Source organism: Mustelus asterias, chromosome 1, assembly GCF_964213995.1.
Source record: "Mustelus asterias chromosome 1, sMusAst1.hap1.1, whole genome shotgun sequence".
In the NCBI taxonomy this organism is placed as follows: domain Eukaryota; kingdom Metazoa; phylum Chordata; class Chondrichthyes; order Carcharhiniformes; family Triakidae; genus Mustelus; species Mustelus asterias.
The window spans coordinates 194,795,772-194,809,421 of record NC_135801.1 but is presented as its reverse complement, the minus strand read 5'-3'; the positions used below and the strand labels follow the sequence as shown (position 1 = coordinate 194,809,421).

The 13,650-nt window shown below is 48.6% G+C and overlaps 1 protein-coding gene across 1 annotated transcript in view; it reads left to right on the top strand.

Moving 5' to 3' along the window:
* LOC144505158 (hematopoietically-expressed homeobox protein hhex-like) overlaps nt 1–2,358 on the top strand; it is a 62,651-nt gene extending 60,293 nt beyond the window's left edge. The window contains exon 4 of the mRNA XM_078231122.1: nt 2,028–2,358. Coding sequence (XP_078087248.1) covers nt 2,028–2,300 — 273 coding nt within the window. The 3' untranslated portion in view covers nt 2,301–2,358. The remainder of the gene's footprint in view (nt 1–2,027) is intronic.
* Nucleotides 2,359–13,650: the final 11,292 nt, after the last annotated feature.

Here is a 13,650-nt window from a genome sequence, read left to right as displayed (position 1 = left end):
TTGGGGAAATAAATAGTGATGTCTTGAGGAGTGTAAATATTACAGAGAAGGAGGTGCTGGAAGTCTTAAAGCGCATCAAGGTAGATAAATCTTCGGGACCTGATGAAGTGTATCCCAGGACATTGTGGGAGGCTAGGGAGGAAATTGCGGGTCCCCTAGCCGAGATATTTTAATCATCGATAGTCCCGGGTGAGGTGCCTGAAGATTGGGGAGTGGCAAATGTTGTGCCTTTGTTTAAAAAGGGCGGCAGGGAAAAGCCTGGGAACTACAGGCCAGTGAGCCTCACATCTGCGGTGGGTAAATTGTTGGAAGGTATTTAGGTTGTTGCATCAAGTTAAATCTCACGGGATCCAGGGTGAGGTATCTAAATGGATACAAAATTGGCTTCTTGACAGAAACCGGAGAGTGGTTGTAGAGTTGTTTTTCAAACTGGAGGCATGTGACCAACGGTGTGCCTCAGGGATCATAGAAACATAGAAACCCTACAGTGCAGAAGGAGGCCATTCGGCCCATCGAGTCTGCACCGACCACAATCCCACCCAGGCCCTACCCCCACATATTTACCCGCTAATCCCACTAACCTACACATCCCAGGACTCTAAGGGGCAATTTTTAACCTGGCCAATCAACCTAACCCGCACATCTTTGGACTGTGGGAGGAAACCGGAGCACCCGGAGGAAACCCACGCAGACACGAGGAGAATGTGCAAACTCCACACAGACAGTGACCCGAGCCGGGAATCGAACCCAGGACCCTGGAGCTGTGAAGCAGCAGTGCTAACCCCTGTGCTACCGTGCCGCTCAGTGCTGGGCCCACTGTTATTTGTCATTTATATTAATGATTTGTATGAGAATATAGGGGAATATAGGGGGCATAGTTAGTAAGTTTGCAGATGACACCAAGATTGGTGGCATAGTGGATAGTGAAGAAAGTTATCTCCAATTGCAATGGGATCTTGATCAGTTGGGCCAGTGGGCTGACGAATGGCAGATGGAGTTTAATTTAGACAAATGCGAGGTGATGCATTTTGGTAGATTGAACCAGGGCAGGACTTACTCAGTTAATGGTAGGGCGTTGGGGAGAGTTACAGAACAAAGAGATCTAGGGGTACATGTTCATAGTTCCTTGGAAGTGGAGTCACAGGTGGACAGAATGGTGAAGAAGGCATTCAGCATGCTTGGTTTCATCGGTCAGAACATTGAATACAGGAGTTGGGATGTCTTGTTGAAGTTGTACAAAACATTGGTAAGGCCACACTTGGAATACTGTGTGCAATTCTGGTCACCTATTATAGAAACAATATTATTTTACTAGAAAGAGTGCAGAAAAGATTTACTAGGATGCTACTGGGACTTAATGGATTGAGTTATAAGGAGAGGCTGGATAGACTGGGACTTTTTTCTCTGGAGCGTAGGAGGCTGAGGGGTGATCTTATAGAGGTCTATAAAATAATGAGGGGCATAGACAAGGTAGATAGTCAATATCTTTTCCCAAAGGTAGGGGAGTCTAAAACTAGAGGGCACAGGTTTAAGGTGAGAGGGGAGAGATACAAAAGTGTCCAGAGGGGCAACAGAGGGTGGTGAGTGTCTGGAACAAGCTGCCAGTGGTCGTAGTAGAGGCGTGTACAATTTTATCTTTTAGAAAGCATTTAGATAGTTACATGGGTACGATGGGTATAGAGGGATATGGGCCAAATGGGAGCAACTGGGATTAGCTTAGGGGTTTCAAAAAAAGGGTGGCATGGACAAGTTGGGCCGAAGGGCCTGTTTCCTTGCTGTAAACCTCTATTAACTGTATACTTACCCTGAACATTTGACCTTCCAAAGTGCAGCACCTCACACTTGCCCGGGTCAAACTCCATCTGCCATTTCTCCGCCCATATCTGCAGCTGATCTATATCCCGCTGTAACCTTTCTGCACTATCCACAACTCCACCTACCTCCACCTATCTTCCGTTCCTCATCCTTGGAACCATTCCCATGATGCCTTCACATCCTCGTATGTCTAACCCCTCTGTGTCTCACAGGATTTGCCCGAGGAAGAGAAATCCAACTGGTTCAAAGCTGAGGAGGAAGAGCTCACTGACCCGAGGAATGAGTCAAGCACCAAAGGCAGACAGCAGCAGACGGAGGAGGTCACCACGCAGCAGGAAAAGTCGGACCAGTCTGCCTGGAGTCCCAGAGCCACAGATTCACAAAGCACCGAGCAGGACAGTGACGTTGAGGTGGATGTTAATTGTGATGAAGGTGACGATTTCAAACATGCGTCACAGGAAGGAGAAGCAGACATCAGGAAGTAAATTAGCCCGTGAATGGTTTTGAACTGCACTTTGTGTCTCACCTACCTTCTTTATAAAATGTGAACCTAAAAGAAAAGACTATTAAACCTTGAGTGAATTGTCCATCGTGACAGAGAAGCAATTCAGGAGAAGCCTTTGGGTGTTTTGAAGTTCAATAAGCAAATGCTACCATAGTGAGGATAATGAACAAGATCTGGCGTTGTCATTATGTTGGAGATGAAGCGGGGGAAAGGGCATTGTTATTGTTAGGATTGCAAGTGCAACAGAACTAACAACTGATTTCCATTCTCTAAACTACATAGCAATCTCTTTTCAATTTGGATCCTAAGAGAAGTGAATTGGGATCAGACTCATTCCCTATCTCAGTGAGCACAGACCCAGAATACAGGTCTGCACCTAACTTACAATCAAAGATAGCAGGCAAACACAATGCTCTAATAAGGGGGAATTCTCCAAAATTGTGAGTTCTGGAAGGTTCTTGGGGTCAAAAGACAAATTGCTGGAAATATCAGCAGATCTTGCAGCAGCTGAGGAAACAGAAACAAAGTTAATGATTCACATTGCTGAGCTTTTACCAGACCCTTGGACAGTGTAGAGGGAGCTTTACGCTGTCTAACCCCGTGCTGTACCTGTCCTGGGAATTCTTGATGGGGACAGTGTAGAGGGAGCTTTACTCTGTATCTAACCCCGTGCTGTACCTGTCCTGGGAGTGTTTGATGGGGACAGTGTCGAGGGAGCATTACTCTGTATCTAACCCCGTGCTGTACCTGTCCTGGGTGTGTTTGATGGGACAGTGTCGAGGGAGCATTACTCTGTATCTAACCCTGTGCTGTACCTGTCCTGGGAGTGTTTGATGGGGACGGTGTCGAGGGAGCTTTACTCTGTATCTAACCCCGTGCTGTACCTGTCCTGGGAATGTTTGATGGGGACGGTGTCGAGGGAGCTTTACTCTGTATCTAACCCTATGCTGTACCTGTCCTGGGAGTGTTTGATGGGGACAGTGTAGAGGGAGCTTTACTCTGTATCTAACCCTGTGCTGTACCTGTCCTGGGAGTGTTTGATGGGGACGGTGTCGAGGGAGCTTTACTCTGTATCTAACCCTATGCTGTACCTGTCCTGGGAGTGTTTGATGGGGACAGTGTAGAGGGAGCTTTACTCTGTATCTAACCCCGTGCTGTACCTGTCCTGGGAGTGTTTGATGGGGGACAGTGTAGAGGGAGCTTTACTCTGTATCTAACCCTATGCTGTACCTGTCCTGGGAGTGTTTGATGGGGACAGTGTAGAGGGAGCTTTACTCTGTATCTAACCCCGTGCTGTACCTGTCCTGGGAGTGTTTGATGGGGGACAGTGTAGAGGGAGCTTTACTCTGTATCTAACCCTATGCTGTACCTGTCCTGGGAGTGTTTGATGGCCCAGTAGAAACGTAGGCCGGAAGTTTGCCGCCTCGAGGCTCGGAGAACGGAATTCTTCGTTGGCCTCGGGTGGGATTTTATGAGCCTCTATCATCTCTACTCCATTTCTGTGAGCAGCTTTCTGTTTAAGCATCTGAGCCCCTCCAAAGTATTCTCCTTGGGGTCTGTTTCAAGATGAACAGGTGTCAAGCCCTTTGAAATTTTTCCATTCCTGCTATGCTAATCCAGTGAACTGACCTTACAGCACTGGCATTGCCTCTTCACCTGAGAAGGATTGTGTTACAGCTCTTCACTTAGCCCCAAGCAGGTCTGGGGACAGACCAGAACTCTCCGAGGATAAACAGAAAAAAACCCTCAGCTTTTTGGGGCCAGGTTTAGCAGACGGGGCTGTGAAGGTGTTCGATCATTGTGAATAATGCAATGTCCTTTAGGGTAGAAAGCCTGTTGTGATTCCCTGGTCCTGGCCTCCATGTGACTTTAGCCTCACACCCAGTGTGGTTGACTTTTACCTGCCCTCGGAAGTTGTGAGCAGCCTGCTTATTTGGGTCAAATCGCTACAAAGAATTCCAAGACCACATTGCCTGCTGTGGTTCAAGACCCTCATTTATCTCAGCGCCATATAGGGATGGGACGCTCAGAGTTTGAGAATGAATGCAGATCCCCCCCTCCATCCTGTTACCCACGCTGCCTCCTTCAGATTCCTTTCAAACTACCTCCCAACTACATCCCTGCTAACTGGCTGCCCGTAGTGACCAATCTCCATCCTTTATCAGCTGCTTTACTCTCTCATTCTGTCCTTCTGTGGGGCACTGGAACATTGGCATAGAAAGAAGGTAAGGAGTCTAACAACACCAGGTTAAAGTCCAACAGGTTTATTTGGTGGCAAACGCCACTAGCTTTCGGAGCGCTGCTCCTTCGTCAGGTGAGTGGGAGATCTGCTAACAAACAGCAAACAGGGCATATAAAGACACAAACTCAATTTACAATCACCAGGCAAGACTGTTCTCTTCCTGTTGGGGAACACTTCAGCGGTCATGGGCATTCGGCCCCTGATCTTCGGGTAAGCGTTTTCCAAGGCGGCCTTCACGACACACGACAGTGCAGAGTCGCTGAGCAGAGACTGATAGCCAGGTTCCGCACACATGAGGACGGCCTCAACCGGGATCTTGGGTTCATGTCACACTATCTGTAACCCCCACAACTTGCCAGGACTTGCAAAGTCTCACTGGCTGCCCTGTCTGGAGGCAATACACATCTCTTTAACCTGTGCTTAATGCTCCCTCCACTCACATTGTCTGTACCTTTAAGACTTGATTACCTGTAAAGACTCACATTCCAATCATTATTCATTATTCTGCAAATTGAGTTTGTGTCTTTATATGCCCTGTTTGCTGTTTATGAGCAGATCTCTTACTCACCTGACGAAGGGGCAGCGCTCCGAAAGCTAGTGGCGTTTGCTACCAAATAAACCTGTTGGACTTTAACCTGATGTTGTTAGACTCCTTACTGTGTTTACCCCAGTCCAACACCAGCATCTCCACATCATAGAAAGAAGGTACATGGTACATGGATAGGAAAGGTTTAGAGGGATAAGGGCCAAACGCAGGCAAACGGGACTCGTTCAGTTTCGGAAACCTGGTCAGCATGGACATGTTGGGCCGAAGGGCCTGTTTCCATGCTGTATATCTCTATGACTCTATCATAATTGGGGAGGAGGTGGGGTGGACTCAGAATGAATCCGCCCCATCAGGAACCTCAGCCTTCAAGAGATTGGGGCACCCTTTTTAAAAGGCCACCGGTCTAAAAAACTTTTTAAAAGGACCCCCCCCCCACCCAAAAAAAAAGAAAAAAATAGATTCTGTGAATTCAAATACCCTGGGGTCTGAAGCTATAGGGCAGCGGCTGTCTATCACACTGACTCTCCCATCACCCCAAAACCCACTGGCAGTTCAGATGCTGTGGAATTAGAAAGGGTAGCCAGCTGTTCTCAGGCTGGCATGGACAGGATGGGTCAAATGGCCTCCTTCTGTGCTGTAACTGTTCTGTGGTTCTATGGTTTGAATACTACATTTGGGTATTTTAAGATCCGTCGATCTTGCCTCGATCAACGTTCCAGCTTTCGATAAATGAAAATGATTCCCTGAGAGCACAGTCAATGATACCAAATGAACCGACAAATGAACAGGAGTAGGCCATTCAGCCCCGAGCCTGCTCCGCCATTCAATAACATCATGGCTGATCTGATTGTGGCCTCAACTCCTCTTTCCTTCGTACCACCTTGGCTGTTTGACGCCCTTGTCAATGTGTGGAATCTATCTAACACAGTTTTAAAAATACTCAGATAAACGCAAAATACTGTGAATGCTGGAATCTGAAACAAAAACAGAAAAATGCTGGAAAATCTCAGCAGGTCTGACAGCATCTGTGGAGAGAGAATAGAGCCAACGTTTCGAGTCCGGGTGACCCTTTATCAGAGCTGAGAGGAAAGAGAATGAGCAGAGATTTACACTATGAGGTAGGGAGGGGTGGTGGGATTGGACAAAGGGAATGTAAATGAGGATGCAGAAGGTGAGAAGAAGTTGAAAGTGTCCATTAGGTGATCACATACAAATATTCAATTGCCTGCTCTCTGAGGAAGAGAGTTTATAACCCGACTCTCTGAGAGAAAACATCTCTCTCCATCTCCATCTTAAATGGACAACTCCTTATTTTTAACTGTGTTTCCCTGGCTCTAGTCTCTCCGCCAAGATAAATATCCTTTTCGCGTCCACCCTGCCAAGTCCCCTCAGAATCTTATACGTTTCAATAAGATCACCTCTCATTCCTCTAAACGCCAATGAACACAGGGATCAGTGGGCACTCGCACAATTAATGCTTAACTTTGGAGATTAGACCTGTCCATCAGAGGTTCTCTGTCAGGACAGCCACTCCGCAGCTCAGAGGATCAATAATTTCTATTTTTCTATTTGTATTTTCTACCTTGTTTTGTAGTTTTATGCCTGAATAAATAAATTTATGATGTGCTGAAAGCTTTGCTTTCATTCCATGTTTCCTGCATTTTCTTTGCTGAATCCCATCAAAATGATGGAAGAATATTTTTGTTGCTGAGATATGGGTTTGATGGACATTTGTTAGCCGAAGATAATTTGCCAAGTTTTAAAGTTTATTTATTAGTGTCACAAGTAGGCTTACATTAACACTGCAATGAAGTTACTGTGAAAATCCCTCAGTTGCCACACTGATCGGGTGTTCGGGTACACTGGGGGAGAATTTACCATGGCCAATGCACCTAACCAGCACATCTTTCGGACTGCAGGAGGAAATCGGAGCACCCGGAGGAAACCCACGCAGACACGGGGAGAACGTGCAGACTCCACACAGACAGTGACTCAAGTTGGGAATTGAACCTGGGTACACACACACACACACACACTCACACTCACACTCTCTCTCTGGGGACCCCAGTTCTAATCCTGCCACGGCAGCTGGTGGAATTTGAATTTAATAAGAACAATCTGGAATTAAGAATCTACTGAGGACCATGAAACCATTGTTGATTGATGGAAAAACTCATCTGTTTCACTAATGTCCTTTAGGGAAGGAACTCTGCCATCCTTACCTGGTCTGGCCGACATGTGACTCCAGAGCCACAGCAATATGGTTGACTCTCAACTGCCCTCCAAGGGCAACTAGGGATGGGCAATAAATGCTGGCCCAGCCAGCGACGCCCATGTCCCATGAATGAATTTTTAAAAACCACACACTCAAACACATGCATAAATCCATGCACATACAGCAACAAACACACACACGCTCTTCACACAATGACACACACAAATACAGACATTCATCACATACACATATACACATCCAAACACACACACATAAACATGAGCATGCACACACGCAGAGTGCATGTCTGCATCATGTGTGTGCATGTCATAGCGTGTGCCATAAGATATCCAGATACGATCTACGGAGAACTATCAAAGGTGCCAAGAGACAGTACTGGACCAAGCTAGACTCCCAGGCTAGCCACAAGGACTCCCACCGACTATGACAAGGTCTGCAAGACAGAACAGGCTACAAAAGGAAGGCATGTAGAATCGCCGGCTCCAATGCACCCCTCCCCGATGAGCTCAACGCATTCTATGCTGGGTCAAAATCCTGGAATTCCCTCCCTCATGGCATTGTGGGTCAACCCACAGCACATGGACTGCAGCGATTCAAGAAGGCAGCTCACCACCACCTTCTCAAGGGCAACTAGGGATGGACAATAAATGCTGGCCAAGCCAGCGCCGCCCACGTCCCACAAATGAATATTTTTTTAAATGCCCATTTTGAGCAAGTAATCAGCAAGAACATGTCCTCCACCCTGGAAGCCACAGCCAAACTGGTATCCGAGGTCACCGTCACAGATGTCAGAGCAGCTTTCTCGAAGGTCAACCCACGGAAAGCGACTGACCTGGTTGGGGTACCCAAATGAGCACTCAGATCCTGTGTGAACCAGCTGGTGGGGAGTATTCACAGACATCTTTAACATCTCCTTACAACAATCTGAGGTGCCTATCTGCTTCAAGAAGGCGACTATCATCCCAGTACCAAAGAAAAGCCAAGCAGCGTGTCTTAATGACTATCGTCTGGCGGCTCTGACATCCATCATTATGAAGTGCTTCGAAAAGTTAGCCATGGCACAAATCAATTCTGGCCTCCCAGACTGCCTGCACCCACTGAAGTTTGCCTACCGCCACAACAGGTCCACGGCAGAAGCCATCACCCTGGCCCTGCACTCAACCCTGGAACACCTAGATAACAAGGACACTTATCTCAGACACCTATTTGTTGAGTACAGCTCAGCCTTCAACGCCATTATTCGTACAGACTCATCTCCAAACTCCATGGCCTGGGGCTCGGCTCCTCCCTCTGCGACTGGGTCCTGAACTTCCTAACCCACAGGCCACAATCAGTAAGGATAGGCAACAACACCTCCTCCACGATCATCCTCAACACCAGTGCCCCACAAGGCTGTGTTCTTAGCTCCAAAATGTACTCTTTATATTTATGACTGTGTGGCCAAATTCCCCTCCAACTCGATTTTCAAGTTTGCTGACGACACCACCGTAGTGGGTCGAATTTCAAACAATGATGAGACAGAGTACAGGAATGAGATATAGAATTTGGTGAACTGGTGCGGCAACAATAACTTCTCCCTCAATGGAAAACAAAGGGGATAGTCATCAACTTCAGGAAGTGTAGTGGTGGAAGTGCCCCTGTATACGTCGATGAGCATGAAGTGGAAAGGATCGAGTGCTTCAAGTTTTTAGGCGTCCAGATTGTGGAAATTAGGTCACAACAACTGTGAAAATTAAAGTTCGATAATTGTTTTAAAAAAAACCTATTCTATAACAGGGTGTCCAGAATTGCACACAGTATTCCAAGTGTGGCCTTACCAATGTCTTGTACAACTTTAACAAGACGTCCCAACTCCTGTATTCAATGTATGTGTGAGTGTGTGCGCGTGTGTGTGGGTGTGTGTGTTAGTGTGTGCATGAGTGTGTCTGTGTGTGTGTGTGAGAATGAGAGTGTGTGTGTGTGTGTGTTGTGTGTGTGAGTGTATGTGTGCGTGAGTGTGTACGTGTGTGTGAGTGTGTGTGTGTGTGGGAGTGTGTGAGGGTTTGTGAGTGTGTGCATGTGTGCGTGTGTGTTTGTGAGTGTGTGTGAGTGTGTGTGTTTGTGAATGTGCGTGTGTGAGTGTGTGTGTGAGTGAGTGTGTGTGTGTGAGTCTGTGTGTGTCTGTGAGTGTGTGTGTGTGTGAGTGTGTGTGTGTGTGTGTGAGTGTGTGTGTGTGTGAGTCTGTGAGTGTGTGTATGTGAGTGTGAGTGTATGTGTGTGTGAGTGTGTGTGTTTGTGAGTCTGTGTGCGTGAGTCTGTGTGTGTGTGAGTGGGTGTGTGAGCGTGTGTGTGAGTGTGTGTGTGAGCGTGTGAGTGTGTGTGTGAGTGTGTGTGTGTGAGTGTGTCTGTGAGTGTGAGCGTGTGAGTGTGTGTGTGAGTGTGTGTGTGTGAGTGAGTGTGTGAGCGTGTGAGTGAGTGTGTGTGTGTGTCTTTGACTGTGTGTTTGTGAGTCTGTGAGTGTGTGTGTGAGTGTGTGTGTGAGTGGGTGTGTGTGTGTGAGTGTATGTGTGAGTGAGTGTGTGTGTGTGAGTGTGTGTGTGAGTGTGTGAGTGAGTGAGTGAGTGTGTGTGTGTGAGTATGTGTATGTGTGTGTGAGTGTGTATGAGAGTGTGTGAGTGTGTGTGTGATTGTGTGTGTGTGTGTATGTGAGTGTGTGTGTGTGAGTGTGCGTGTGTGTGAGTGTGTGAGTGTGTGAGTGTGAGTGTGTGTGTGTGTGTGAGTGTGTGTGAGTGTGTGTGTGTGTGAGTGTGTGTGTGTGTGTGTGTGTGAGTGTGTGTGTGAGTGTGTGTGAGTGTGTGTGTGTGTGAGTGTGTGTGTGAGTGTGTGTGTGAGTGTGTGTGAGTGTGTGTGTGTGAGTGTGTGTGTGTGAGTGTATGTGTGAGTGTGTGTGAGTGTGTGTGTGTGTGAGTGTGTGTGTGAGTGTGTGTGTCTGAGTGTGTGTGAGTGTGTGTGAGTGTGTGTGTGAGTGTGTGTGTGTGTGTGTGTGAGTGTGTGTGTGTGTGAGTGTGTGTGTGTGAGTGTGTGTGAGTGTGTGTGTGAGTGTGTCTGAGTGTGTGTGTGAGTGTGTGTGTGAACAGAAGGTCCCTCTATATTGAGAAGAGCAGGAGCCTGGCTGATCCTCCTGCCTCTACACTTGATGAATCGTCACACAGCGCTGCACCAGTGAGTGAGATCATTGTTTTGACAAGGTGCTGAGCATTGGACACACTGATAGCCCAGGAGGTTCAGAGATGCAGAAACCAGAGTCACGCATGACCCTACAAAGCAGAACCGCCCCATCCCTCGGCCATGTCCAAAAGCAGAACTGCTCTGTGCCATGCAAATAGGAGATTTGCTTCAGAATCCGTGTACACAAACTTCCAGAACATTCACACCAACACACAAACTGGCATATTCATCCTGACATCATCACCCTGCATCACAACACTTTAAACTCTGACCCTTTCATTCCCTCGGCCTCAAAACAAGCGAACCCCTCACTGCATTAATCCCCATTCAGGAGGCTGCACACTCTGGGGGCGATTCCCCCCAAAAATTCTAAGTGCTGAATTCGCAGGAAAAATGGGGCAAATCACGATTGTTTTTTCAGTGGGAGTTCAGAACCGAATCACCCACTCTCTGCAGTGCAGAGATCCCAATCGTGAATATCATTGAAAGCTCGGGGGGGACGGGGCTTATTCGCACCGGAGTCTGACAGTTCCGGATCTCTGCGCATGCGCAGTGGTCCCGATCTGTCAGACTCCCCGTTTGCTGACCAGCTCGATCGCTGGCCAGCCCGGGACCCCCTGCAGTGCTGCCCCTCCAGCCCCCTCCCCACAGCCCAATCGCGGCCCCCACAACAATTCCCAGGCCAGCCCCCACCCCCCCGCCCCTGTCCCGGAGCGCTCTGATCTCCAGCCACCCCCCAGCAGTAACAAAGAACAAAGAACAGTACAGCACAGGAAACAGGCCCTTCGGCCCTCCAAGCCTGTGCCGCTCCTTGGTCCAACGAGACCAATCGTTTGTATCCCTCCATTCCCAGCTGCTCATGTGACGATCCAGGTAAGTCTTAAACGATGTCAGCGTGTCTGCCTCCACCACCCTACTTGGCAGCGCATTCCAGGCCCCCACCACCCTCTGTGTAAAAAACATCCCTCTAATATCTGAGTTATACTTCGCCCCTCTCACCTTGAGCCCATGACCCCTCGTGATCGTCACTTCTGATCTGGGAAAAAGCTTCCCACAGTTCACCCTATCTATCCCCTTCATAATCTTGTACACCTCTATTAGATCTCCCCTCATTCTCTGTCTTTCCAGGGAGAACAATCCCAGTTTACCCAATCTCTCCTCATAGCTAAGCCCTTCCATACCAGGTAACATCCTGGCAAACCTTCTCTGCACTCTCTCTAACACCTCCACGTCCTTCTGGTAGTGCGGCGACCAGAACTGGATGCAGTACTCCAAATGTGGCCTAACCAGCGTTCTATACAGCTGCATCATCAGACTCCAGCTTTTATACTCTATACCCCGTCCTATAAAGGCAAGCATACCATATGCCTTCTTCACCACCTTCTCCACCTGTGTTGCCACCTTCAAGGATTTGTGGACTTGCACACCTAGGTCCCTCTGTGTTTCTATACTCTTGATGGCTCTGCCATTTATTGTATAACCCCTCCCCACATTATTTCTTCCAAAATGCATCACTTCGCATTTATCCGGATTAAATTCCATCTGCCACCTCTCCGCCCAATTTTCCAGCCTATCTATACCCTGCTGTATTGCCCGACAATGCTCATCGCTATCCGCAATTCCAGCCATCTTCGTGTCATCCGCAAACTTGCTGATTACACCAGTTACACCTTCTTCCAAATCATTTATATATATCACAAATAGCAGAGGTCCCAGTACAGAGCCCTGTGGAACACCACTGGTCACAGACCTCCAGCCGGAAAAAGACCCTTCGACCACTACCCTCTGTCTCCTATGGCCAAGCCAGTTCTCCACCCATCTAGCCACTTCTCCTTGTATCCCATGAGCCTTAACCTTCTTAACCAACCTGCCATGTGGGACTTTGTGAAATGCCTTACTGAAATCCATATAGATGACATATATAACGTTCCCCCCCGCACTCCCCTCCCCAGCAGACCCCCTCCATAGGAGGCAGACCCCCCCAATAGGCAAACTCCCCTCAGGAGGCAGAACCCCCCCCACCCAGCAGACTTCCCACCGGGGAGTAGACCCCCCGGGAGCCAGACCCCCCTCCCGGGAGGCAGACCACCCCCGCAGGCCACCCTGTTCGCTGGCCTTCCTCCAGCCCCGACCAATCCCCATGCAAGTGGCAGCGGGATCCCCATCCTCACCGATCACCCCCGAGGCCCTGCCCTCAGCTGGCTCCGCCCATAGGCCCCAGCCCCTTGGCCTACCACCTACCCCTTGGCATGGCTTGATGCCCGGTAGGCAGTGCCAAGGGGCACAAGCTGGCACTGCGAAGGTACTCATGCCCGGGGGCACCGCTGGGCAATAAGACATGGCTGATCTGTTTGTGTTGAGTTCCACATTTTCCATCTACTCCTTGCCTAATAAGAATCTATTTACCTCTGCCTTAAAAATATTCTGTGTCCCTATCTCCACCGCCTTCTGAGGAGATGTGGAATAGTCAATGTGTGCTGTCAGCCATTGATCAGTGGATTCAAACTCCCAGCTCAGTCAGAAGGGGAACTGAGCAAACTCCTAAAGAGGGAAACGTGTTGCAGGGCCATGAGGAGGGGGCAGGGGAGCAGGGGCAGTCACAGAGTGGGCCAAATGGCCTCCTGCGCTGTTACCGTGATGTGATTCCATCAACACATTGCTGTACCGAGGAACTTGCTGTGCACAAATTGGCTATTGCATTTGCTACATTATAATCATGTTTGTACTTTGAAAAATTCCTCATTACCTGCTCAGCCTTTGGGCTAAGACCAAGCTCCAGATCAAACCCAAGATGGGATGCAATTAGAAATCATAGAAACCCTACAGTGCAGAAGGAGGCCATTCGGCCCATCGAGTCTGCACCAACCACAATCCCACCCAGGTCCTACCCCCACATATTTACCCGCTAATCCCTCTAACCTATGCACCTCAGGACTCGAAGGGGCAATTTTTAACCTGGCCAATCAACCTAACCCGCACATCTTTGGACTGTGGGAGGAAACCGGAGCACCCGGAGGAAACCCACGCAGACACGAGGAGAATGTGCAAACTCCACACAGACAGTGACCCGAGCCGGGAATCGGACCCGGGACCCTGGA